At 41.0% G+C, this 27586-nt stretch overlaps 1 protein-coding gene and 1 non-coding gene across 16 annotated transcripts in view; both read right to left on the reverse strand.

The window, feature by feature from the left end:
- Positions 1-27586, reverse strand: part of MACF1 (microtubule actin crosslinking factor 1) — a 342588-nt gene that overhangs the window by 140522 nt on the left and 174480 nt on the right. For all 15 annotated transcript variants that reach the window (XM_059690073.1, XM_059690080.1, XM_059690075.1 and 12 more), the window contains 22 exons: positions 26817-26929; positions 26629-26735; positions 26121-26240; positions 25878-25973; positions 24829-24956; positions 24648-24741; positions 24289-24443; positions 23350-23626; positions 22002-22130; positions 21000-21077; positions 20264-20425; positions 18626-18730; positions 17938-18033; positions 16360-16485; positions 13741-13893; positions 12586-12740; positions 8381-8507; positions 7659-7842; positions 7050-7219; positions 2575-2753; positions 1801-1939; positions 1014-1207 (listed from right to left, as the gene is read on the reverse strand). In XM_059690073.1, the coding sequence (XP_059546056.1) occupies positions 1014-1207; positions 1801-1939; positions 2575-2753; positions 7050-7219; positions 7659-7842; positions 8381-8507; positions 12586-12740; positions 13741-13893; positions 16360-16485; positions 17938-18033; positions 18626-18730; positions 20264-20425; positions 21000-21077; positions 22002-22130; positions 23350-23626; positions 24289-24443; positions 24648-24741; positions 24829-24956; positions 25878-25973; positions 26121-26240; positions 26629-26735; positions 26817-26929 (3087 nt within the window). The remainder of the gene's footprint in view (positions 1-1013; positions 1208-1800; positions 1940-2574; positions 2754-7049; positions 7220-7658; positions 7843-8380; positions 8508-12585; positions 12741-13740; positions 13894-16359; positions 16486-17937; positions 18034-18625; positions 18731-20263; positions 20426-20999; positions 21078-22001; positions 22131-23349; positions 23627-24288; positions 24444-24647; positions 24742-24828; positions 24957-25877; positions 25974-26120; positions 26241-26628; positions 26736-26816; positions 26930-27586) is intronic.
- Positions 5844-5947, reverse strand: LOC132232087 (U6 spliceosomal RNA). Its single transcript, XR_009452247.1, has one exon. It is a non-coding gene; the product is annotated as a U6 spliceosomal RNA (small nuclear RNA).

Below are 27586 nucleotides of genomic sequence, written 5' to 3' on the forward strand. Positions count from 1 at the left end.
TTCGATTCCGGTCAAGGGCATGTACCTTGGTTGCGGCCACATCCCCAGTAGGGGGTGTTCAAGAGGCAGCTGATCGATGTTTCTCTCTCATCGATGTTTCTAACTCTCTATCCCTCTCCCTTCCTCTCTGTAAAAAATCAATAAAATATATTAAAAAAAAGTTGTGCCCTGATGGCCCTGGAAACTGCCCAGGGCCTGGCATCCCATGATAATCCTTGTCAAATTTTTTACCTAGACTGCCAAGGATTACCAGGTTCCCAGTGAGGTAGTACGGACTGTACACTTCTGTCCCTGATGACAGAGTACCTGTCAGGTTACCCCAGCTATGATTTATGATCACTCTAATTTCTTGGGGAGGGCAGTGGGGGTAGAGTGGGTGAAAAACAGTAATTATTTACTGTTATTTCTTATAACATTTTTGTTAGCCTAGCTAGCCTTGGAATAGTAACTCAAGTATAGAGAATCAATCCAAACTTATATGAGTTACTATAACTCCTCTCCCTATATATCTGCCTACCCAGCCTAGCTCCAAGTCAGTAGTTTTCGATCCTTCTTATTCAAATAAGTCATCGGAAGTAGGATCTCAAGTGATAGGATTAAAACCAATGAATTAGCAAATGAAAGAAATTCTGCAAAGGCCCACTATGAAAATGGTTCATACTAGATTCAAAGCTAGTAGAGTGACGCCTGAAACCCAGGTGCTGTCCTTGAGAGAAGACCACCAAGTCCCCTTCCCATTCTATTGTCATCATGACTTAAGCAGGTACGGCCTGGACACAGGAGAGGCACTAGGACCATCACTGCCGACTCAAAAGCAAGACTCAAGTCTACTTTGGGATTGGTGGTCCCAACTTCCTGTCACGTATCTTGTTCAGAATTCATAACATCATTTCATGTCTACCTCTCCCTATCAAATCCTGCCTTTACACAAGCATACACAGATACAACTCTAGTTTTGTTTAAAATCTAGTCCCTGACCACTAACAGGAGAAGAGGGTAGGGCTACCACTCACCGGGTCTCAAGCTGGGCAATGACCCGGTGCCAACGTTCCTGCAGCTGGGAGCCTTTTTCCTGATAGCGCTCCAAATCCAGGCTTCGCTCTGGGGTCAGACGATTCAGCTGCTCTGCCACCACCTTGGCCTTGGCAATTTCCTCATCCAGGACTGAAAACACTGAATTCTTGTCCTTGACATCACTGAGCCAGTGCTATTCAAAACAGGCACAGCAACACAAGATTAAAAATATTCCATGCTAAGAGGGAAGAAAGGCTCAGACTAAGGTAGACAACAAGGACATGTTGTCACATTCTATCTGTGATTCAGAAGCTAGACCCCATAATGTCTGTGCCAGAAATGCCTCCATGTCCTCAAGCACACTGGGCAGCCAAGGGCAGGCAGTACAGTAGAGAGAAATGTGCAAAGAACTTGTGTTTGGAACCTGGCTCTATCACTTATAAGCTATGAAACCAAGGTAAGCCATTTAGCCAATCTGACTCTTGGTTTTCTTATCAATCTATTCTTTGAATACATATTAAAATATATTAAATATGATATTCTTCCTAGTTCAAATACAAACTTAAAGTCAGTGTCATACTATCCAAAACTGTATTTCTCTGCTACCTCAAAGCCCTGGATATACAGGGGTGGGCAAAATTAGATTTACAGTTGTAATACAAATAAATAATACAATTAATAAGTAAAAATACAAGTAGAAACTCTGTCTTTCACATACAACTGTAAGCTTACTTTTGCTTTACCCCTGTATTAAGTCAACCTCCTAAGGAACTCAGAGCAACCAACCCGTAATGTAGACCGATGGGACTCCAGAGCTGAGAGGTCTGCTGGTACTGCTTCTTCTTGACTCAGCTTGATCTCATAACCTTTGACCAAGAGTTCAGCATCCTGAATGCTACGCATTATGACATCGATTGTCTTGAGCCTGTGAGGATAAAATCACTTTCATTAACACATGAAATGGGCTACAGACCTGGAACACCAAGGAGAGGTTCCCAAAACATAACTGTAAAAAAGCAATTTCATAAAAATAAGAGAGCATGGTATATGTGGTGCCAATTTAAGCCAATTCAAAATAAAATTCTAGGTGGCAGTGGAACACACACACGCGGTAGACTCTGGGAGAAAAGGTGAGGCCAGAAACCCACTCAACACTATGAAGCATTGACAATGTGCTTCTCTTCAAGGTCACAGATAGAGACGGGCAGTAAGAGGGAAGAGCTTCAAAGACTTGTACTTAGTTTACTTAAATTTTTCTTTTTATTCTTTAGTGTCCCTTTTTCTTTCTCTTTCTTTCTTTGTTTTTTTTTTAGTGGTATCTAATCTAACAGAAATGGGGTACAAAAGAATCCTAACACTGCAAATCAACTCCCCCACTGGCATTTGTTCAGTGGGGCCCAAATGTACCCACTCCATACTTGAACTAAAGCCATGGTCTCTTATCATGGGTACATGATCTTCAAGATCTGCAATCTCTCTCGACTGAAACACTCTGGGCACCTCCCCTTCTCAACCCAATGGAAACATTGCCATTTGGACCCAAGTCCTCAGCTCACTCACTTATTCAGATAGACAGTGGAGAGACCATATACACGGTCCATTTTCTCTACCAGCAGATTGAGTTCTGAGTGCAGAGTTGAAACACTTGAACCAGATGGGGACTGATGAAGAAAACTGTTGCATTTCATGGAAACAGCATCCAAGTCTGACCTCAGTTGTTGCAAATCGTCCTGGGTATGCTGTCAGGAACAAGACATATAACAAAGATAGAGATAGATCAAACAAGTTAGAAAGAAGTCTTTGTTTGTAACAGCAAAATACTGGAAGCCACCTAAATGCCATCTATAAGAGAGTGGTTGAATAAACTCTGAAACAGCACTGCAGGGGTGAAGAGGGAAGAACACACACAGTATTTCTGAACAATGTACCTGGACTATTTTTTTTTTTTTAAATATATTTTATTGATTTTTTACAGAGAAGAAGGGAGAGAGATAGAGAGCTAGAAACATCGATGAGAGAGAAACATCGATCAGCTGCCTCCTGCACATCTCCCACTGGGGATGTGCCCGCAACCCAGGTACATGCCCCTGACCGGAATCGAACCTGGGACCCTTCAGTCCGCAGGCCGATGCTCTATCCACTGAGCCAAACCGGTTTCGGCATGTACCTGGACTATTAACATGCTTTTAGGCGAACAACAGAAAGAACTACAGGTAAATGTTGAACTCCAGTTAATAGGTTTGTTTTTTGTAGTAATATCAGTTAGAAATTCTAAAAGTACTCTCTGTACATGTAAGAACTGAATAGTAAGTGAATTTGCTAAGGATAATATAAAGTAGGTTTTTCAGTCTTGGGGAAGGGAAGATTAGAATAAGCCCCGTGGAACTGAATAGAGGTAAAATACGTATAAAATCATAGATGATGTTGTTGTTGTTTTGTGTGTATATGTGTGACAGACTGATATTGATATACTTTTGTGATATGTACATGTATATATAAATATGTGTGTAAAACATAGGAGTGTGTTTGTATGTGTGTTTGCATATGTGTTTGTAAGTATGCACTTTTCTAGCTCTATCTGCTGAGCAGTCCTAAAGCAATGACATCCCAACAACAGTGAGCACACTCAGCACCCAAATCTTGGTTTCTAAATAACATTCTCCTCCTAAAAGAAGCAGAACTCCTTGGAGAAATGGTTGATCCCAGGGTTGGGGCTGGCTAGCGCAATGTGAACCTGGAATATTTTTTTTTTTATTGAGAATTAATAAAGCACTTAAAGAATAATGATGACATGTTAAAATGACATAGGAACTAGGAGTGTCATCACCAAAAATTGTGGAGTAAGAACTCCAAAATTCCATCCTTCCACTAAAGCAACAATTAAGCTGTCAAAAACACAAAAATGACATAGGAACCAGCTTGAAGGGGCTACCAATTGCTAAATTTGGAATATTTTGAACATCAAAATAAAGGTAGTAGCAAACTACAAACCACTGAAAAAAATATGAATTCATCAGTCTATACTGACATAAAGGAGAGAGGTGGGGAGGCAAGCTCTTTCCATTTGATAGAATAGAAATTAAATACTGCAAAAGGAATGACAGAATTAGAAAATGCCTTTTTGGCAACATACTAATAATTATTCAGTCAAGAGTAAACAACAGATGCTAAAACTAGTTGGTGAAAGTTTGCTGTAAAATAGGATATCTACATACTAGGCTCAAAGTATCTCCCACAAATTGATAGTAATTACAAAGAAGAAAATAGCAACAAGTGATAAAAATTATCACCGGTAATGGGACAAATCAACATCATATGTCTCCTGGTATTATTCACCAAGGACACAATAACACTTCTGTAGTATTCCTGCCAAAAATGTGTAACCTATTTCTAATCGTGAAGAAGTCTCAGATAAACACAAATAGAGGGACATTTTGCAAAATAAAAGGCCTGCGCTGTTCAAAAATGTTAAGCTCATGAAAGACTATAAAAAATAATGGTTTCAGGTTAAAGAAATGTAAAGAGATATCACAACTACATGCAATGTGTGATACTGGATTGAATCCTGTACCAAAATTACTTTTTTTTTTTTTTTTTACAAGGGGGATAGGGTGGGTTGGGATGCTACCCCAAAAAGGGTTATTAGGTCAACTGATAAAATTTTAATAAATTCTTATATCAATATTCATTTCCTAATTCTAATTATTGTCCTATGGTGATCTAAGAGACTATCTTGTTTTTGGAAATGCACACTTAAGTATTTAGGGGTAAAAGGACATAATTTCTGGAAGTTTCTCTCAAGAAAGAAAATATTATGTATACATAAATGTTGAAAAAATGTAAAGCAAATGTAAAAAAAAGTTAACATTTGGGGAATCTAGGTGAAGGATAAACCTAGATGAAGAATAAAACTTCCGTATATCTGAGCCCTGGCCCATGTGGCTCAGCTGGCTGGGCATCATCCCATACACCAAAGGTGGCTGGTTTGATTACTGGTCAGGGCCCATGCGTGGGTTACAGGTTTGGTCCCTGGTTGGGGCATGTGCAGAAGGCAGTGGACTGATGTACCTCTCTCAGATCTCTCTCTCTCTCTCTCTCTCTCTCTCACTCTCTCTCTCTCTCTCACATTGATGTTTCTCTTGGTGTCTCTCTTCCTCTCTCTAAAATTCAATGGAAAAAAAATAGTACTTTTGTATATCTGAAACCATTTCATAAAAAGTAAAAAAAAAAAAAAAAAAGGACTTTTAGAAGAGCTGAATATTAACCTTCATCTCCTAGAATGTTTTATTTTGTAGGCACAAATAGATTTTGGATCATTACAGAAAAGTAAAACATTTCAATATAAGAATTACAGGTTCATACATGATTCATATAGGTAAATTGGATCCCTCTAGGCCAGCGGTTCTCAACCTGTGGGTCGTGACCCCTTTGGCGGTCGAACGACCCTTTCACAGGGGTCGCCTAAGACCACCCTGCATATCAGATGTTTACATTATGATTCATAACAGTAGCAACATTACAGTTATGAAGTAGCAACGAAAATAATTTTATGGTTGGGTCACAACATGAGGAACTGTATTTAAAGGGCCAGAAGGTTGAGAACCACTGCTCTAGGCCAATGAAAATTACACTGCCCTCTCAACCTCCTCTTCAAGCTTAAGAAATATTAAGAAAGGTAAGAAAAAAAAAAAAAAAAGACTCCTCATTAGCCATTCTTTTCATTCCCTTAAAGCTCTCAGATCAAATCTAATGTATTTTTTTTTTGATGGTAGATTTTTATTAAATGGTAAGTATTCTGTGACAGTAAGATCCTGGAGCAAACAGGCAATAAAAATATGGAATGCTTCACAAATTTCTGTGTCCTTCTTGTACAGGGGCCATGCTAATTTCTGTATTTTTCCAATTTTAATATATGAATTGCCAAAGTGAGCACCAAATCTAGTATTCTTCACAGAGCTCTCGCATACTATCCCAAGTAGAAATGTTCTATAACACTAAATTCCTAGACAATGTTAGTTGGAAATACACCAGGTGCTATCTTACAATCTCTCTCTCTCTTTTTTCCTGTTAATACTCACCAGAGGATATTTTTTTCCCCATTGATTTTTAGAAAAGAGTGGAAGGGAGGGGAAGAGACAGAAAGAAACACCAATGTAAGAGACACAGCAATTGGTTGCCTCCCGCACATGCCCCATCCAGGGCCTGGATTGAGCCTACAACCCAGATATGTGCCCTTGACCAGAATCAAACCCGGGACCCTTCAGTCTACGGGCTGATGCTATATCCATTGAACAAAACTGGCTAGGGCTTTACAGCCTCTCTTATACTGAAGTTTCTTGTGACTTAAACATTTTATTCTTTTTTAAGTACACTATACGCCAAAGGCAACTTTTCTTTGCATGCCTTTGAGCACTTAATAAAGCAACTAGTATTTGCTGCTTTTACTTCAAGAATACTACCCTACATTTTTACAGCATTTTATTTTTCCAGAAAGTTTATTATTTGTACTATGTTACTTAATTTTCAAAACAAGTCTGTGACTCACATATTATCTCCATTTTATAAGAAAGGAAACCAAAGATGAGAGTTAATTTGCTCAAAGTCACAGAGAAAGTGCACTAAAACCCAGAGTAGAATCTGATTCTTTCCTTCACTTTTTTGAGTCCCATAGCTGGCAGTAACCATGTAATAGAAAGTAACATATACATAAGAGACAGAGCAGAGAGCATCTCTACAAAGCAGCCTTTAAATACAAAGCCAGATGCAGCGCTTGGAGCAGCTCACCAGCCTGCTTGCCTTCCCAACCATGCAGGAAACTAATCAACATTCAGCAATACAGTGGGGGCTGAAGCCAAGCTTTTCCACAGGCAAAGGCACTTACAGGCCGCCGGGAAGTAGGCTCGCCATGAGTCTATTGCCTTATTGCTTAGGACCCACGCTCTCTTGCTATCCAGTTCATTCTGAAAGCATTTACTGTGCAGCTAACATCCCCCCCGCCCGCCCGCCCCCCGTCCCCCGGGTCTCTCAGGGCTTACCTCTTGCTCTGCAATCCTTAAGGCACTGGCCTGCCAGGCATCTCTGTCAGTCCCAGCGCTGGCTGGGGTCTGAATTCGCTTGACCAGCCTCTGTTCGCACTCTTCCAGGCGCAGCCAGATGATCTTCAGCTCTGAAATGTACGTCTTGGCGACGGTTTCCTCTTTGTCCTCTGTGAATGCACAAGCACAGAAGACATTACGCACCACAGTAGAGATCAGCAAATCTGGGAAAAACAAACTCACCCTCAGACAAGAGGGTGCCCATGGTTCTAGCAGACCTGATATTCCACCCCTGAAAGCAAGGCCTTAAATGGGGAACCTAATGCCTGATCCTAAAGTCCCTAAATTATATAATTATATAAAGATAATTACAAATATTATCTTGAAGGACCCAAACATGTTATTTCCACAAGAAAATGTGATGGGCTGATTAGCAATAAAGACAAAAATATAGCCTCTTCTTCCATGATCTGAATTCATCTCCACAAGTTTTTCTCTCAGTGTTTTAGTGTTAGTGGTGACAGTACTTTCGCGTTTATAGGCAGGGTCTTGCAGCACCCTCCAACTCTCATTCCACCTGTACTCTTCCTCCTCCCAAGGCACACACACCATTCTCCATGGATTTCATCAGGTGCTGGAAGTGGGTTTTACAAGCCTCCACCTCCTCTTCCAAACGCAGCCGGTCCGCCACCGAGAAGAGCACGGAGTCCCGGCTGTCCTGCAGAAAGTCTTCGTAGTGGGCCTGGAGGGTCTTCATAACTTGGTGGCACTCCTCTGGTGCTGACAACCGAAGCTAGATAGGAAAAGCCAGAAAAAATGTCAATAGAATGGGAACATCATACTTTCTCTCCTTTTCTTTTTCTTCTACACTTAACATAGATACAAAATAACATACAAACCTCAATTGTAATTATGCTGACTTTTCACAAAGTGAACCCGTCCACATAGCCAGCATTTAGGTTAAGAAGCAGAACAGCACGAGCACCCCCGAAGCACCCTTTGTGCCCCCTCGGACATAACCCTGAATATCGGCTAATTCACCATATTCCCCTGCCACGTACACTTGTGCAGAAGAGATGCCGATCCTGCAGTCAGAAGCCTGCAATCTCTCCCTCCGCCAAGAAGACCAAATACGTTATTTTCATCAGGAATTTCCTTAACTGTTCAGGCTGCTGTTTCTAGTTCCTAGAGCCTCAGGCCCTAACCTGAACCAGTCTCCCTGCTTCCATTTTATTCTGATTGGGTGAGTAGGATCTCAGTGATGAAAAGAAGTTCCTTCTGAGAAAAGCTGCCAGTAGGAGGTGAGCCTGGAGTGACGTTTTCACAAGTACCTTCTCCAGGTTCCAGGTCTTCACAAGGTCGAGGTCCTTCCTCAGATAGTTCCAGGAGATAAGGCTTTTGGTGTTGACATGTAGCTGATGCCAAAGGGCCATGACCTTCTGGTAAGACTGCTCCACTCTAGGAACAACACAGAACCTGGTTGTAGCTTTTCTAAGATTTGAGGCCCTCTCAGAAAAGAGATGTGATTACTTTAGCAGAACTGAGCTTATATGCTGAGCAGAGAAAGGCAACAAGCCAAATACTTAAAAAAATGCACAGCATCTTTAGAACTAAATTACTTTGAGATCTCAAAACAATCTAATTTGCTGCACTATTATGTATATTATGTCAGCACACACTTAGCAACCTTATAGATGTTACCTGAATGTAACATAATTATGAGAGGTTAGAGGAGAGAAAATACTCAGAGAAAGCAATGGCAGAGAAAATTAGAGATCAAACAATGTCATTTGGGATTGTTGAAAAATGACAACATCAATACTTAAAAAGTAACTTGCTATGTTCTATATATTTACAAAACTGCTAAAATGTTTAAAAGTTAAGAGCAATTAATCATCTGGTATATATATAGGGGGAAACTGCTTGAGGAAATTTTTTTCTCAAGCATCCCATGCCTAATTCAGTCTCTACTTCTGGAAGACAAACTCAGAGATACACAGACACATGCAACAAATACCAAATAAGCTTGAACTGAGAAATGTGAGATATTAATGTAGGATGAAAAACTAGAAGCCAGGATTATCAGTTAAAAATAAAAGACATTAAACTCATTAGTTTACTAGAGGCCTGATGCATGAAATTCGTGCAAGGGGGTTCGGCCCTGGCAGCTGCAGCGGCTTGCCTCGGCCCTCGCAGCCCCGGCTTCGTCCGGAAGGTTGCTCGGCTGTCCGGTCTAATTAGCATATTACGCTTTTATTATTATAGATCTTCCCTTTTTCCAAAATCCCACTAAATTATCAGCAAAGTTGAAATAAAAGTTCAGGAAATTTCAAAGAACAAAAACACAAAGAAATATAAAGCAGAAAGAAAATTAGAGAATCAGTTCAGGAGATCAAATGAGAGTTCTTAAAAGCAAGAGCAGAACATAGAGAAGGAAATAATTAAGCAATCTAACAAAAATTTCCCCAGCACTCAAAGATGTGAGTTTGCAGTTTGTATTCAGGGTAAGCACAAAGACTCATCTGAGAACAGAGCATCCCCTTCAAAGATTAAAGACAAAAAGGATTTCAAAAGCTTCAGAAAGAAAAATATTTCACTCAAAAGGTTAAAGTATCAAACTGATATGTATTGTGATTGTAGTGGAGGATACGCAATTTTGTGCATCTGTCAAAAGCATAGTACTGCTCACCACAAAGGGAGAATTTGACAGTTTTGTAAACTTAAGAAAAAAAGAAAGAAAGATAGAATTGGGGGGTGAGAAGAAATAAACCAAGGAACTTATATACTTATATACGTAGCCCATGACACGTGCAATAGGGCAGTGAAGACTTGGGCAGGGGGCGTAAAGGCTGGGAGGTGGGGGTGGAGGGGATGGGATTTATCTATAACACTATTATCAATAAAAAATATATTTTAAAAAAAGAAAGATAAAGAATGAGAATACTACTGTACTTCTCAACAATAAACCCTGGAAGCTAGAAAACAGTGGAACATTGTCTTCAGGGCTCAGAGTGAAATAATTTTTAAAAGAATTTTACTATGAAAATTTGTAACTGACCAATTCATTATGAAGAGAGAAGAAAGACATTTTCAGATATGAGAAATCTCAAAAACTTTACTTCTCATGGACTTTTTCTCAGGAGGTTCCTGGAGAGTGTACTCTCCTAAACCAGGGAATAAACCAACAGATAAGACTTGGTTTCTAGGAATCAGAGGGTCCACACAGAAGACAAGCAAAGCAAGTCTTCAGGGTGAAGATGAAGGGAAATGCCAGGGAGGCAGTGCTGAGGCCCACACAGCAGGTTCAGACTGGAGAGATGTTTCCAAGAGAAAATAACAATAAAAAAAGTACCTATAGTGTTGGGCTAGCCTTTTACAGTATTGTAGGAGAGTTTGGGAATAAATTCATAATATGAAAATAGACGACTAAGCAAACTTAAAAACAAAACAATTATTGGTGCAGCCACTATGGTAAACAATCTGATGACTTATCAGAAAACTAAGAATAGAGTTATCATATGACCCAGCAGTCTCTCTTCTGGGTATCCACTCAAAAAAACTAAAAAATGTGTATTTTGCAAAGACATATGCATCCCTATGTTCATTGCAGCATTACTCACAATGGCCAAGACATGGAGACAACCAAAGTGTCCTTAGACAGAGGACTGGATAAAGAAGATGTGGTATGTATACACAATGGAATACTACTCAACCATAAGAAAAGATGAAATACTATAATTTGTGACAACATGGATGGACCTTGAGAATATTATGCTAAGTGAAGTAAGTCAGTTAGGAAAAGCTAAGAACCATATGATTTCACTCATACATGGGATATATAACAAACTCGTGGACACAGAGAAGGTAATAGTTACCAGAGGGAAGGGGGGAAGGCAGAAGGGGGCCTAATATATGGTGGCGGAAGATGATCTGATTTGAGGAGGTGGGCACATGACGCAATATACAGATCCTGTAGCATGGAAATGTACACTTGAAAACTATATCTTCCTATTAACCAACGTCACCCCAATAAATTTAATAAAAATTTTTAAAAAATTATCAACTCCAGCCCAGCTAGCATGACTCAGTGGTTGAGCATCGACCTATGAACAAGGAGGTCACAGTTCAATTCCTGGTCAGGGCACATGCCCGGGCTGCAGGCTTGATACCATGTGGGGCGTGCAGGAGGCAGCCAATCAATGATACTCTCTCATCATTGATGCTCCTCTCTCTCTCTCTCTCTCTCTCTCTCTCTCTCTCTCTCTCCCTCCCTCCCTCCCTCCCTCCCTTCCTCTCTGAAATTAATAACATTTAAAAAAAAAATTATCAACTCCAACAAAAAGTTATACAAGAAAGCAAATGAAATAATTTACTAATACGTACATCTATTCAATCACCAACTCATTCACTCTCTCCTTCAACAACCACCTACCAAGCACCTACTATGTGCCGGCAATGGTTCTAGTGCTAAGGCTACAGAAATAAACAAAACAGACAAAAACCTCTACTCTTTTGGAACTTCTAACAGCAGGGGAGAGACAATAAACTAGTATGTAATCTGTTAGGTTGTATTAAGTGTTATGAAAAAAATTAAGATGAGTAAAGGAGACAGAAAGTGACAGGCAGTGAGTGGGGTGGGGTGGTAAGATGAACTGAATGCAGCTAGGGAGTGAATCACATAAATATTTGAAGCAAGCAGAGGAAGCGAAAGGCCTGAGGCAAGAATATGCTTGTGTTGTCTGAGAAACAGGAAAAAGATGAGGGTGACTGACTGGAGCTGAGCATAAGCAAGGAGAGAGGCAGAGGATGGGTGAGTTTAGAGAGGAAAGACACAACAAGGGTAAACCTCACAACAATCCCCTATAGTAGGTGTGGCTCAGCTATAAACCATTTAATGTAACCACACAAAAATACCAGTTTAAACAAAAACTGTGGCATAACTACATTTGGAAGATGGGAAAAGGAGAAGTGTATGCAGGTATATGTGTAGCAAGCTAAATGTTAATATCCAAGAGTAGGAAGTCAATAGATAATTTCTAAAGTTGAAAAAAATCAGAAAATAGCAGGAAAAATAATCACATTATTTATAAATTTGGAATTAAAACCAGAAAAATCTGCTCAAAGAGTTAAAAATAATTGACTCTTGGAAGTAGAACTTTGGGGTGGGGAGGGTAGTTGATAGTTTTTATTTTAAGTGTTTTGGTATAATTCAACTCTTAAAAATATGTACATATTACTCTAATAAAATGTAAATTAAAGAAGAAAATTAGCTGTCACTACATAAATCAATCTTCTGAGATTAAACTGTTTATAACCAAGAACTTTTTAAAATAAGAACTATCACCAAATATATCTCAATTGAAGATAAGCATTTACTGAAAATCTACTATGTGGCTGGCAGGCTAGGACTTGATATCCTAATAGAAGATCTTTCCCAAAAGAAACTTTACATTTTAGTTGCTCTGTTCAAGGAGATCAGTTCTCCCAGGTCAAAGAGCAGAGGGGGCAGTACAGAGTGGCAGTTGAGCCAAGTTACCTGCTGGCCATCTCAATGGCATCCTTATTGGGTGGAGGAATGAGAAAGCAGACAGATGGCACCATGGCCTCATTCCCTGTGGGGCTGATCACTTTCCACTTGGTCCTCTGGGAATTATCTTCCAACACACATTCATCGTTCTTGCAAATAGTAATCTGAAGAGACAGATTTATAAGTTATTGCTAATGGATAAATCAACAAACCATTATTACCTGGCGCCTGATCCCAAGGCTACGAAATCCTCAAGAAAAAATCATTTTGGAGACCTGCTATCACTTAGTGAGAGTCCCTGATTCCGACAAAAAGATATCATGTAAAAATGCACAGCACAGAAAAGGTTGAGGACATCAAATAAATCCAGGAAGCAAGTGTTTATGAAATGCCTGTTACATGTCAAGTAACTCAGGGAGTGAAGGGTAGAAGGAGACAGTAGGACCTCCAAGAGCAATCTTTCATACATACAACCATTAGAGTGAAAATTAAAGGGACATGAATACTCACAACTTTGCTTTTGATACTTCCTCCCCCTCCCTTTCAGTTGTCCCACCCAAATCCCTGAAAATGTTTAACTAGTTGGAATCACCAGTTCTTTCTCTTGGATAAGTAACCAACAGTATGACCCCTATTTTATGGACAGAATTCAGACAGAAAAGTACAGAAAAAGTCAATAATTCTTTTGTGTAACAAATACTTATTGAGCCTACTATCTACCTGGAAGTATGCTAGGCCACTAGAGATAAAAATGGAGACAAACATGGTTTATATTCCACATATTCTGGTGGGATATATCGCTACAAAACTATGTGACACATGCAATTTACTGGGAATGCACAGGAGGGACATGACTCAGTCTTGGCTAGAGAGGCAGAACCCTGAAGCCACGTTAAGGAATTCAGACTTTCTACAAAGAAATGGGAATTGCTGTGGGACTTAAGCAGGGAATGACACTTGTTTATAAGTGATCATGCTGATGGTAGAATAAAGAATGCACTGGATGGGGAGGCGGTTGCAATGATCTAAGTGAAAGCACCTTGTTTAAATTCTAAATTTTAGAAACTCTCGTATGTGATCTTACCTCATTATCATAACCCTAACCAAAGGCTTCCCTTCTCCCTTCGTTCCCTCTGGAGCCAGAAATATCCTTCCCCTCCTTACCTCGATCTGCCGGTAATCACAGACGGCCTTCACAGACATGGTGCTCTTCAGCACGTGGTCGGGACTGCGCGGCTTTAGCTGAACAATTGTTTTTGATCTCCCAACAAGACTGGCAACAGAGCTCTTGGACTGTATAAGCTGTTCCTTTTCATCCTACAAAATGAGAAGAAAATCAAAAGGACACTGTTGCTACCCAGGGTGACTAACTAAGAAAACTGAGGGCTCCACTCCCTCAGAGAATGTCATTTCTCAGTTAAATAATCCTTGGTGGAGCCATCTTAGAAACACAAGGATACAGAAAAAAGGAGAGACTGTTTTTGTCTTCTACCAGGCGCTTTTGTACTCAAATTTTGCAGCTTTTCCCCAGTGCTCTTTCAATTAACCAACTATAAAGCAGCATGCAAAATAACGAAACATAAAACAAAAAAGAACGCCTTGCTGCCAAATACAGCTTTAAGTTAGCAAAGGATTTCCCCAAATAAGTTCAGAGAACATAGAAGTTAAAAACAATAATAACAGTAACTATGTTATTATTGTTGTTGTTATTCAAGTTTTCACTGGTAGAAGCCAGTTCTTGCCTTCTGCTTAGGAGAAGCCAGAGTTAAGCTCTTTGAATTTTTTAAAATAATTATATCTACCACAAGTGTTTTACTTTCTTAAATTGAATCTAACTTTCTCCAGAAAGATCTTAGGCCTTCAACCAACAATCAATGCGGTTGGTGAAAGCATCATGACAAATGAGTTAGGGTTTACCTTTTAGTATCTTGCTGTGCGGTAGGCATGTAAATTTGATTGGTTTGAAAGCAGTACCATGCAAAATTAAAACTCTCAAGTCTCTGCAAACCCAATTATCTTAAAAACTAATGAGCCTCTTATCAACAAAACTGGTAGCAATCTACTGCCAATTCCATTAAAGTAAAAGATTAACCGGGATGTCTCAAGCCCATTTTGAGGTATAAAAACTCCCCAGAAGAGGGCTTTCTTAGGATGGAAGTAGATGTAATGAGAATAAAGAGTTAATAATGTTAAGAAATGCCATTAAGGAATTAAGAATATGCAAGTAAAAAAAGAAAGAAATGCTTAAATAAACTACCTTTGCCTGTCCCGGGGAGCATGATTGGAAGAAATACAACTTTAACTTATTAGTTAAGAAAGAGGAATGGAATATATCAGGGAGACAGGCACACGGTTCCATATTGAGAGCTGGTCTACCCATGCCATTTTCCTTGCAATAAAGAAGTCAATTTCTGTCTAACCCACAGCCAAACATCTCAAACTCCAGAGACCAAGTGCTCAGCGTGGTAAAAGTTCTGCAAAGAACCAGAAGCCAGGACAGATGCTCCCGAACCTGACGGAAAGCTGAGGACAAGCTGAGGAGCAGACCCAGGTGACTCCATGCCCAGATGATGTCGCCAACCCGATGCCCCTGACCTGGAGAGGAGGGAACAGAGCAGCGACCCTCGAGAAGAGAAGATATAACAACTGCAGAGGAGTTACCCTACAGCAGGAAGGTACTCTGTGGGAGGGCGGAGATAACAGCCAGGGATTATTATATTCCTCCTTCATACGTGAAGTACCTCCAAGGAGACATTCCAGAGACAACATTGGAAAAGTCAGCTTTTTACCCTTGGTTCCAAAATAATTAACAGATTAATTGCCCAAGTAAAACACTGAATGTAAACCCATTCATAGCTTTATTTTACCTACAAATATATTTTAAAAATTAACTAATGCTCCCAAATGCCCAAGTCTCACCCACACACAAAAATGACACTGTTTGGTGTTATTCTGCTTCGCTTATCGTTGTCTGTTGAAATGTGACAATTCCCTGGCTTCTCATACAGAAAAAGTAATTTCTCTAATACATACATATTTCTGTCTTACTGTGAGATGTACCTTGAGCCTTGCCTTGCCAACTCTATGTAATACATTCAATAAATGTAAGTAGCCCTGCTGCTGATTTTATTACCAGCACTCCTGAAGGAATAGTTCCTTGGAGGACATAAATGTGAAATTGTTTGGGATTAAATACTGAATGCAGTAATATCTAAAAAGTAAATATTGCTACATAAATAAACTGAATATTGCATTATATCTAAATAAGATTTAATGTCCTTAATTAAATTCCATTTTCTAGTACCTCATCATTACCAAAAGAAAGTTGCCAAGGAGGAAAAATTTGGTTCAGGTCTAGTTCATTGGGAGTTTTTGTTTTGTTTAGTTTTAAAAATTCTCTTCACATGAGAGACTTAAAAAGAATTTGATGTCAGTTAATCCCCTTCGACCCTACACCTCATCTTTGGCTCCAACTATTAAACTGAAATAGATAGGAACAATGCAAAGAAAGTATGATGAGCACGAAAGTGGCTCACGGGGAGATGACTAGGCCTTTACTTCAATAACATACCCAAAAGGAATCTTATTAGCAACTTCTTTAAGGAAAGAAAAGAGAAAAGGAAAAAGAAAGAAAAACTGATTAAATTCGATTAGAATGTGAGACAAACATTATAACAATGACCCACTGCCCTGTAGCTTTCAAGGATATAACAGCAGCAGCTGAGTGTTTACTCTGTTTCTCAGAGTATGTTTCTGTAATCATCCCACTGATGCAACACCCACCATTGAGTCCTGGAGCAAGTCCTCAAGGCGGGATAAGCTGGTGTTGTGGTCACAGGAATATTTTCGTTTGATGGAGTCTTGGAGGTTCCTCAAGAATGACTCCAGGTCTCGTGCATCACTGAAGAACTGTGGGGATAGAAGGAAGGGGTGCCTTGTGTTCATTACATCACAAGATCTTAACTGAGAAAGAATAATCCTACTCCGCAGAGTTGGGCAAAGCTGATTAGACTCTCCAGAGAGTGATAGTTCACTACAAAGGCCACAAAAGTATAAACAGGAGGCTTTATATTGCCTCGGCCTGGAAATAGTGATGGCCAGCACAAAGCCTACTGAACCCCATGGGAAAGTCAGTCTGCTTCACCCTCTCAGAAATCACTGCTCATTCCTCGTGACTTCTGACTAGTGACAGCACTTGGTTGGGAGGTATAGTTCACAAAAGCCTAGATGTTGAGTCATCAAATGTTTTAATTCATTGATGTAATTACAAAATGATCAGGAGGATGATTTAACTTAGGACAAAACCAGAGATAATAGTTTATTTCCTCTGCCCATCCTCACTTGAAAACAAGTAGTATATTTTGCATGCTGTGACAAATTGTAGAAAAAAATGATCCTAATATTTCACAGGTCTTCCCTTTAAGAGATGGAGTCGATTTCTCCTCCCCTCGAAGATGGGCATGGCCACGTGACTTCTTTTGGCCACTGGCATGGTAACACATGTGACAGCAGAAGCACATGCGCGTGACGGGGCTTACTCTCTCTTGCTGCTTATGGAACACAGGCACTCCGTGAAGAAGCCCAGGATAGCCCATTGGATGCTGGAGACTTGTATACAGACTTGTACTCATCACCCCAGACAGTCAGACATGTGAGTGATGCCAACTGGGACCAACCAGTCCCCAGCCTGCCTGCCAGCTGCCTGCAGCCATGAATAAGCCAGGCAAGATGAGAACAACCACTCAGCGGAGCACAGCTCAAACTGCCAACCCACAGAGTCATGATCTAACTAAATGATTGTTGTTTTAAACCACTAGTTTTAGGGTGCTGGTTTATACAACAGAAGATCACTGACACAGATAAGTTTTTTTTTAATATATTTTTTTACTGATTTCAAAGAGGGAGAGGGAGAGATAGATAGAAACATCAATGATGAGAGAGAATCATTGATCGGCTGCCTCCTGCACGCCCCCCACTGGGGATTGAGCCCACAACCCGGGCATGTGCCCTTGACCAGAATCAAACCTAGGACCCTTTAGTCCGCAGGCGATGCTCTACCCACTGAACCAAACTGGCTAGGGCCACAGATAAGTTTTTAACCTTGCCTTTCCCATATATAGGGGTGAACAAAAGTAGGTTTACAATTGTGAGTACACAAAACAGTTTATTCTTGCATTATTATTTCTTAATTATTGTATGTCCATATGAACTGTAAACCTACTTTTGTCCACCCCTGGGTATATGCACAGACACACAAAATCTCTTGCCAGAATAAAAACGAATATTCTTCTCATCCTCTACAATACACACACACACAGTTACACATAAACATGCACACAGAAAAACACAAAGCCCACATACCTGAAAGTAAGCAGTATTCTCTTTCACATGCTGCTCGACACACAAGCACAGCTGCTTCATCCACTGCAACTGGGACTGGACAGCGGCACTGTAAGCCTGCAACAACAAGCACAGACATCAGGGCATGAGATTAGCTGACCCAAAATACATGTGCAGTGCTCTCTTCCAAGGACAACGCTGCTCATGATAGAGAGGATACAGAAGATACATGGAGATACTTGATTGGCAGCTGCTCAATGCTTCCATAAGCAAGAGGCTTGTCTTTTGTCCAACATGATTTTATCAGAAGGGGTTACATAGAAAAGGCCTCTTCCACACTCAGTTGCAAGTAAATGATCTGCCAGCAAAACCCAGATATAAATAAACCCTCTGGGATTGCTCCACTTCTCTGGGCAAAGGCACCACATCAAGAGACAGGACCTATCCAGATAGTTATTCGGAAAATATGTGGTCCAAGCCATTTTCCCCATGAAGTTAGGATTCAGTCTTGTTCCTCGTAGTATTGTCCACAGACCATCAAAACTGTTTGCAGTCTTTTGGGGGCTGGGATGAAAAGGGAGAAACCCCAAGACAAACGATCCTGGACATTTCCTCCAGGTCCTTCAGCGGAACAAAGCCTCTGCTTCGAGCACTTTTATGAACAGTCACCTCTGAGCACTTGGCCCTTACATGTTCTCAAGTCACATACCTCCACCGTCTGCTTCGCTGGGTGGTTCTCAAGTGACAGCAGCTCTGCTGTATCTTGTAGAGACCGAAACACATCCTGTTTTTCCTCCAGTTCCATTGTCAGCTCCTGAGAATTGAATTCAGTTTTATGCATTAAGTGCTATTAAGGGAAGAATAGCAATAAAAGGCTCTGTTCCCTACTCTACTTTTAAAAAGCCTGCAACACTGTGGCTAGTGCCAAAATGAGATGCATGAACAGTACATGCCAAAGGATTTCAGAGAAGAGTAAAAATGCTGGAATTACTGGCAAATGATTCACAAAGGACTTGGGACCCCAGCCAGAGCCGAGTAAGTGGGGGAACACGGGATGAGCACTGGAAGCAGAGAACGGAAATGGCATGGCTAGAGTGGCCAGTTCATGTCAGCACCCACCTAGCACCGCCCCTGACACACCAGTGGATCTGTACCACTGGCTGGTGGGCTTTGCTAAGACTACAGTGTCCTCCTCTGGCTCGAAATTCTATTCACATTACAGGACCCGCTTTAGATGCCAGCTCTTCTGTGAAGCTGGGTACTGATCCTTAGGATCAGATTTGACCGCTCTTCCTTGATGCTTTCCAAGCACCTTATTTACATTTCTTTCATGGCTTTATTTTTGTCCACACACAGACTGTTTATTGTATTATCATATCTATTATTTCTTCTTTACTTCAGAAAAATCCTATACCACTCTCTATTCAGGAATAGCTTACATTTAAAAAACAACAACACACTTCTAAATTAATGGAATTAAAGTATCTAAAGTAAGTGTTAGTAAAAACGTTTCCTATTTGCATAGGGTTTATAAAATGTTTAAAAATCCTCTGAGACATAGAAATACTAAAAGTAGCAAAAAAATAACCCTACTTACTTATATACATCTTTCACTGAAAAGAATATAAAGCATTGTCCCATAGTCCAATGCTGAATTTTCCTTCCCAGTCTCTTTACAAATAAAGAGATTGATCACAACCAGTATGTCTCAGTGGTTGAACATTGACCCATGAACCAAGAGGTCACCTGTTTGATTTCCGGTTACGGGCTCCATCCCTAGTAGGAGGCATGCAGGAAGCAGCTAATTGGTGTTTCTCTCTCAATGTTTCTATCTCTTTCTGTTCCTCTCCCTTCCTCTCTCTCTCTAAAAACCAATAACAACTTATTTTTTAAAAAAGAAATTGAGACCAAAAAATTATTAAATGAATTAGAGAATTCACATTCTGAGAAGCCAAGAGTATACTTCAGTTAAACAATACTAAGATTATTAGTTATTAAATCTTACTGAGTCTTTTATACAACCCTATGAAGGGGTACACTGAGCTAGTAAGTGGAGGGATAAGTTAACCATAGGTCTAGTGCACTCTGAAGCCTATAATCTTAACCACAAAGCTATATTGCTTCTAAAATGACTCTACTTGCAGGCTGCCCCATGAACCCAAGACTCTGCCCTTCTCGATGCATTCTGGATTTCCCTCTCTCCATGGATACTTCTCACATATACAGATGCATTAAGCAGGATCCCTAGTTCTGTCTAGCAGAAGGAACCCTAGCTGTCAGCAGGCTAGACCCTGTCTCCTTCTGCTGCTATTACATAAATATGAAAGGCATGTTATGCTAGACTCACTGAGAAGTAATTTTTCTTGGCTGAGATATTGGGATTGTTGTCACTCCAATCATATGCTAGTTCCTCTTCCTCCTTCTCATTCAACCAAATCAACTCAGCTGTAGCTCTGGAAACAAATTTATGCAGGCTTTGAAGGTGCCTCATCCGGAAGCTAGAAGTTTCCTAGACAAAGCAAGGATTACAAGGTTAAACCACCAGCCTTTCATCTACAGAAGATAGCACACTTGACATCAAAGTGAAGGATAACTCAGGAAATGAATTTTGTCTTGTTTTTTTAGACTCTGGGGGCTTCTCCATTGGCTTAGATTTAGTACAAGTTTGGCACAGGACTCCAGAGCCCTTGGCAATTTTAGCTGAAAGTTGGAACTCACCTGGCCTTTGTGGGGCCCCCTGGATAAAGAATAATCCTGGGCCTGTCATACTCTGAGCAATCTTGAATGACAGGAAGACTACAGGGAGAAGTCCCTTCCCTACCAACCTCAAACTTTTAGTTTTGGTGCTTAAAGCACAGGTAACCACGGCTCTGGGAAAGCAGAGTAGCTCAAACAGCCCTACTTACGACTTTGTGGGGCAGTGGTTCTGCTCCATTAAGATAATATTATATACATAGGAACAATGGCAAAGGACATGATGTAATTTAATAAACAGAAAACCAAAACGGCCAAATTAGGGAAAGGAGATGTTTGGAGGCAACCAGATTCTCCAGGAACAGAAGACAGAGTTAGTCACAGTTTACCTTCAATTTACAATACTGCGTCTCCAGCTTTCCAAGAGTTTCAACATAACTAGTATGAAAATTCTGAGACATTTTTCCCTGGTAAGAAAGAATGAAACAGGAACACATTAGAGAAAGGATAAGTAAACTATATTTATGACACGGTTTCAGCTATGTAAACATTATGTCTGCACACAGGTAGAGAAATAGAAGCTTAGATCATAAACCTCTGGGTCAGCTTCTACAGCTTGGAGCAGCACTACACGAGGAACAGTTCAGCAGGGAGAATACAACTGACAGACCACACTGTCTTGTTATTCCAGTAATTCTGGAAAGTGTCTTTAAAAAAAACCTATGCCTAATGATTCCCAAATCATTCAACTTCTTTTTTGAAGGGGAGAGCTGAAGTAAAAGAAAAGAAAATGGGGCCCAGCCGGTATGGCTCAGTGGTTGAGCATTGACCTCTGAACCAGATATCACAGTTTGATTCCTGGTCAAGTCACATGACCGGATTGCAGCTCAGTCCCCAGTGTGGGACATGCAGGAGGCAGCCAATCAATGATTCCCGCATCATTGATGTTTCTATCTCTCGCTCTCTCTCCCTTTAAAATATATTTTAAAAAAGAAATTAAAAAATGGGAAGGTAGAATGAGTAAAGAAGAGAGACTGAACAATTTCTCTACACCAGCTCTCTACTGCAGACAGAAGGTGAAGTAGAAAGAGCATGAACTCTGGAGCAGAGGGTCCGAGTTTGGAAACTGCATCCACTACTTACCAATACTGACCTTAGCTTTCAAGATCACTTCTTTTTTGCCAAAAAGAGTTAATAAAAAAAACACCTTTCCCACAAGGTTATTTCAAAGAGCAAAAGGACACTTCATGTGAAAAGGGAGTTTGTTGTAAAGTGCTGCTTATGGTTACCACTCCTTGCCAAAGCCCCCTTCTCCTTAGAGACAGCTGCATTGTGCATACTGCCGTTACCCACCCTGCCCTACCTCCCTAATGGTTCTGACTGTCACGCACCTCATACAACCTGGCCTCTTTGACACTTGAGCCCAGCTCTTCCACACTCGTATGAATGTGCTGCTGTGTTTCCAGCTGCAACTCCACACTAGGCAGGTCATTGCCCCACTCTGCTCGCTCCAGTTTCATCTGAAAAAGAAAAGCACATATATAATAACTTACTGCTAAGGTGGCAGAAAAAGAAAATTGTCACAATCAACATTTGGACAAGGGGGCTAGAGGTAGAGGACTGGCAAAAGGGTATCTCCTTAATGACCTCTCACAGAAAAATATGCCATAATCACCCCCCAAGGAGCTAGAGACTAAACCCCATCAGCTACAGCAGCAGAGGCAGGCTTTTGCTGCTGCATTGTGGGAAGATGTTCCTAAATTCACCAACCAGGAAGGTGTGTCCACTGGCTGAAGATGTTTAACTTTACAGTTCAGGCATTTCCCTTTATAGAGCTCTTCATTTCACAATCAAAATGGATATAAGAAAGAAATATCTGAAAATAGTAAGCTTCATTCACGGCATCACCTATTGGCCAATGAACTGTAAAACATTAGCATGTTTTTGAATGTTTTTATTTATTGGTACATGGAGACTCCATCATCAGGAGATGGGAAATATCTCACATAAACAAAAGGGTTAGAAGGATAAGGAGGACAATATTGAACTTGAACTATTATCCTAGAACAGCTGTCACCAACCGGTGGTCCACGGACCACTGGTGGTCCGTGAGGTCCGAAAGGTTGGCGACCGCTGTCCTGGAATACATGTAAATAGTGCGCCCTAGGGATGTAAAGTACAGCATAGGGAATATCATCAATAATATTACAGTAAGTATGTATGGTGTTAGATGGATACTGGACTTATTGGGGCGATCACTTCATAAGTTATATATAAATGCCTACTCGCTGTTGTACATCTGAAAGTAATATACTATTAGGTCAACTGTAATTGAGAAATACTTTTCTTTTAAAGTGCCCCACAGAATTGTGAAACAAAGAAGCCTGGCTTAAATGGAAGAGTTATGGCCAAACACAAAAAGTGAAGAATAAGCTTCTCTGCCAATGAGGAAATTTCAGAAACAGTAACTGAGATTTATAGACTCTGCAACTTCTCCCACAAGCTCCCACTTGGAGCACAGTTAGCTGAAGGGAAGAAATTCTCTAACGTCTTTAAATTAGAAAAGTCTATGCTATTCAGTGTGGAATTTTGAGGATGTGAGCTGATCCAGTCCATTTAAAATTTAAGAAAACAGGGGTCTGGTTCCTAGGCAGCATCGATAATTAAGGGACACAGAGCAACATGGTCCTCTTAGATAAGTTGCTGTGCACTCTACAAGCATCTGGAATATTCACCCACCTGCATTTCTTCTACCCAAGACAGTAGTTCATACACAAATCGGAGATTGCCTTCATCTTCAGAGGACGAGATAGACACAAGTTCAGCCCGAGTCATGGGCTTTCGGAACCAGGAGGTAGAAGAAGAATGGGTTCCCTTGGTCAGGGGTTCTGCCTTCAGATGAGTAGTGGTTAAAGTAGAGGGTGGAGCCAATTCAAGTGAAGTGAAGTGGCCCTTCCGATACAAGTTTGTGCACTCTAGGCGCAAGGTGACCAGCTCATCCTGCAGACGCATAACCCTGAAATGTAAGAAGAGAAAGGAGGAGGAGACTTACATTTGTAATGTACTTTTTAAAATAAAATCCCCTATCCATTTGACAAGGATGAGGATATCAGGAAAGAAAGAGAAAGTGTTATATGAATGCAAAATGATATTATTAGCATCTTCATTGTACAGAGTTGTAAGAGAGGCAAATATCAAATTACAGTGTTAACTAGAGGGAAGCAAATACCTGTGTATGTAACTCGTAGGTGGTATAACAAAATAAACAACAGATTAGGGGGTCCAAAGATGTAAGTCTTAGTCTTGGCTCTGTATAAGCCATGTGTCTTGGGTGATCTTCATCCCCTTTGTGGGTCTTGGTTTCCTCCTCTACAAAGTGACGTATCGCATCACCAGCATTCTAAACCAGATCTGGTACCCACTCCTGCAGGCCACTCTGAAGTATGTGGGGTGTTATAAGATACCACAATGATTAGGAAACCCTACACTTACTTAGTGGACAGGGCCTGCAATAAGGGGAAATTGTCCTCCCCCATGAGAATTTCCCAGCCAAAATACCTGTAGTATTCCTACTGAGACACTGAACTCTAAGGGCAAGTCACAAGATTCAATACCTGACTCTTGAGCCATGAGCCTCAGCAGTAAACAAACTTTCTGTATGAGCCCCATGTTCCTCACCTAAAAGCCAGTTCTTCTAGCTGGTAATAATTCTCATCCCGTAGGATCTGGAGATCCACTTGCAGCTGCCTGATAAGACCTTCGCATTCCTGAATGTACATGATGACATCTGACTCGCACTGCACTGGTTGTCCTGACTCCAGGTGAGCAGCGTCCTGAGGGAGAAAGGGAGAGTAAGAGTGGGAACACTCCCATTGCTCCCACCCACTAGGACTAGGGAGCCAAGGGTCCCACTGAAATCCCAAGAGTAAGGAAGTAGCACAGCTGGATGCCTCAAATGTTAACTCCAACTACTGGAGCACAGGGCAAGGAGTGGAAGACGTGACAGAAGAAGTGAGACAAAACAGTCAGAGACTTACAGCCTGCAGTGTATTCTTAGCTAGTGTCAGTTTTTCTTCACAGTTCAAAGCACCATTCTGGATTTTGTTTGCAATTTGTAGCAGCAATTCCAGCCTAAAATAAGATCAAAACCATAGTCAAGTGTAGGGCCCAAAGCAGCCCAGTAAGTAATGTCAGATCCTCTTCAGGCTCTGGACTCACCTCTCTACAGCTGGTCGAAGGGATTTCTCTCGCTCCAGCATCTCGATAATGAGCTTTCCCCACTCTTCTTCTACATCATTAGGGTGATAACCTTGAGGCAGTTTAATTCGGCCAAATTCAATCCACACCTAAAAAAACCCAGAAATCCTTTTAGTCCAAAGCACAGCAATGCCCCCAGGCCCTGGTTTTAATTTATTCTTTGCCATCACTTCTTGCTTCTTTACCCAGCCATTCAGCAGTTTTTCCCATTGTCTAATAAGAGACAACAATGGAATATTTAGCAGTACCTCACCTTGAGGTGAGAATAAAATAATCACCTCTAAAAGCAGGGACTCCTGCTCTAAAGCCTTCCATTCCTGCTACATGTTACCTAACTCTTCCTGTCCTCTCAATAACCCCCATTCAAATGCCCATCTCTATAGCTGCAAATTCTCTCTAGGAATCAAAATGTGAGTGGAAGTCTCCTTTCTTTCCATCTTAGGGAAGACTTAGCTTCTCTTTGAGAAATGAGAAAACTCACACAAAACTCTAAATTTCGGAATAAAAGTATGTTACTTTTTTTAAAAGATTTTTTAATTGTTTTTTGTTTGTTTTATTTTGTTTTGCTTTGTTTTTGTTTTGTTTTCTTTTTGGAGAGAAAAAGAGAGAGGAAGAGAGAGAGGGAGAGAAACATTGACGTGAGAGTGAAACATCCATCAGCTGCTTCCTGCACACCCCCTATCAGGTATGGAGCCCACAACCTGGGCATGTGCCCTGATTGGGAATTGAACCAGCAACCTTTAGGTGCACGGCACAATGCCCAATAAACTGAGTCACACCAGCTAGGGCTAAATGTATTTCACTTTTCAATAGGCCCTTTAGAAAGTGTAGATGGTTTCTATTGCCCCTTCCCACAAATTTTCAAGACCAGCCGAGGGGATGCCAGGTTTGTCACCCTAGCATATTGCTGTTAATGCAGGTTGGGAAGAGGATGCAGGAGGTCTAACAAAGACTCAACAAAAGAGCAAACCAGCAACCCCCAAGTCTCAGCAAAGGATAAGCTTCCTTACCTCCAATAATTTATACAATTCCTCAATTCTTGCTTTTTCTCTCTCCTTGGCCAGAATTTCTGTTTCTTTGAAGTGTATATACTGGTTATAAAGTGCCTACAAAATTAAAATTTGGTGAATAAATGGGTACAAACAATGTGGCCCAAATTTGGTACCACCTCACCCAGAAACCAGCAGCAACAGCTCCGAGACTTATTCCTAAGAATTAATTTATAAAAAATCGATGCACGTCCATGATTTTACCTTTAGTTCAACAGGGTTCTGGGGAAAAGATTTATCTGACATCAATAGTGTATGCTGTTTGATCCAGGGAATGAGGGAGTCCACTCGGCTTTGGTATTCTTGCCACCTGGAGTCTACTTCCTATGTCAAAGGGTAAATAAATATCACACATTTTCATTCTGATTAGCAGTATGAAAAACAAGCACATCAGAAAGTAGCTCAGGCCACCCCAAACCACATAAAATCCGTTTCCTGTTCAATGTAACACTCAGAGTCCCAGTTTCAAAGCTCCTCAAGGGCTCGCAAGATGGGATTCAATTTCCTGACACCTAGAATAGTCTAGGCTAGATGCTACAAAATTAGTGACAGACTCACTCCCAGGGACCAAGGACAATGACCGTGTATGAATACGGTGTAGATTCAGTTTGCTCTGTATAAAAATGCTCGGTTTACAGTGAGAAATATGGTTGACTCAGTACATTCTACTCAAACAAATCAAAGTCAGAAGGTATTTTAAGGGTTCTTTTACCGTAGCACTGATCCCTTCTCCACCCTCAGGGACTTTAGGGAAGGCATCATAAATCGAAGACACATAAGTGATTACAGACTTTTCATCGGGGGATGGCACATCCACATCTGAGAGGAAGGGTAAGAAATGTCTTAGAACAAAGGAACAGTAAATACTGCCAAACATACTTAACTTGGGTCCACTCTCACCTTCTGCGTCCAGCAGCCGGGTGACGCCCAGTCTTTCTGCCACTTCGAAAGCCTGCTCCAGGTTCTCGCGGTTACTCTGGATCTGTACCCTCTCCATGTCTACCAGGTCAGGCCTGTGAAAGTCCACCAAGGCACGTGGAAGGTCACCGTCTACATGCCACACGCGAGTTCACACAAAAACCTGAACAGTACCCAGTACTAATTCCATTTTCAACTACACTTCAGGAGCCCAGTGCTGCCTAATTCAAAACTTACACAGCAGCAGCCTTGTTGTATTTCATGGGAAAGGTATCATCAGCTACGACAGAGTGGAAATGGGGGGGGGGGGGGGCGGGGGGGCATGTTTATGACCACTAAAAGTGCATTAATCTTTATCATTCAAAAATCCTGTCTTCCTCGCTCATCTCACTCCAGCCACCTGCTCTTCCTCAGCTCTCTAAGCAAGCCTCCTCGTCAGACCCTCTGTACTCGCTACTTCCTCCAACCGAACACGCTGACCCCTAGAGGCCTGCGTGCTCATGCCCTCGCGGCTCTACTCCAACATCCTCATCCGAGAGACCACCTCTGACCCTCGGTCCAAAATACCACAAACCCACATCTGTCACTCTCTATCCCTCCATTGCACTTAGCACTGTAGGACGGCAAAAATGTATTTGTATGTTGCCTAATAAACAAATAACCTCCATGAAAGCAAGAACTGCTGTTGTTTTGTTCACTGCTATCTGTGCCCAGTGCCTAGAACACTAGGAGTTCAATACATATTCCTCTTT

This window comes from Myotis daubentonii, chromosome 3 (assembly GCF_963259705.1).
Source record: "Myotis daubentonii chromosome 3, mMyoDau2.1, whole genome shotgun sequence".
Taxonomy (NCBI): Eukaryota; Metazoa; Chordata; class Mammalia; order Chiroptera; family Vespertilionidae; genus Myotis; species Myotis daubentonii.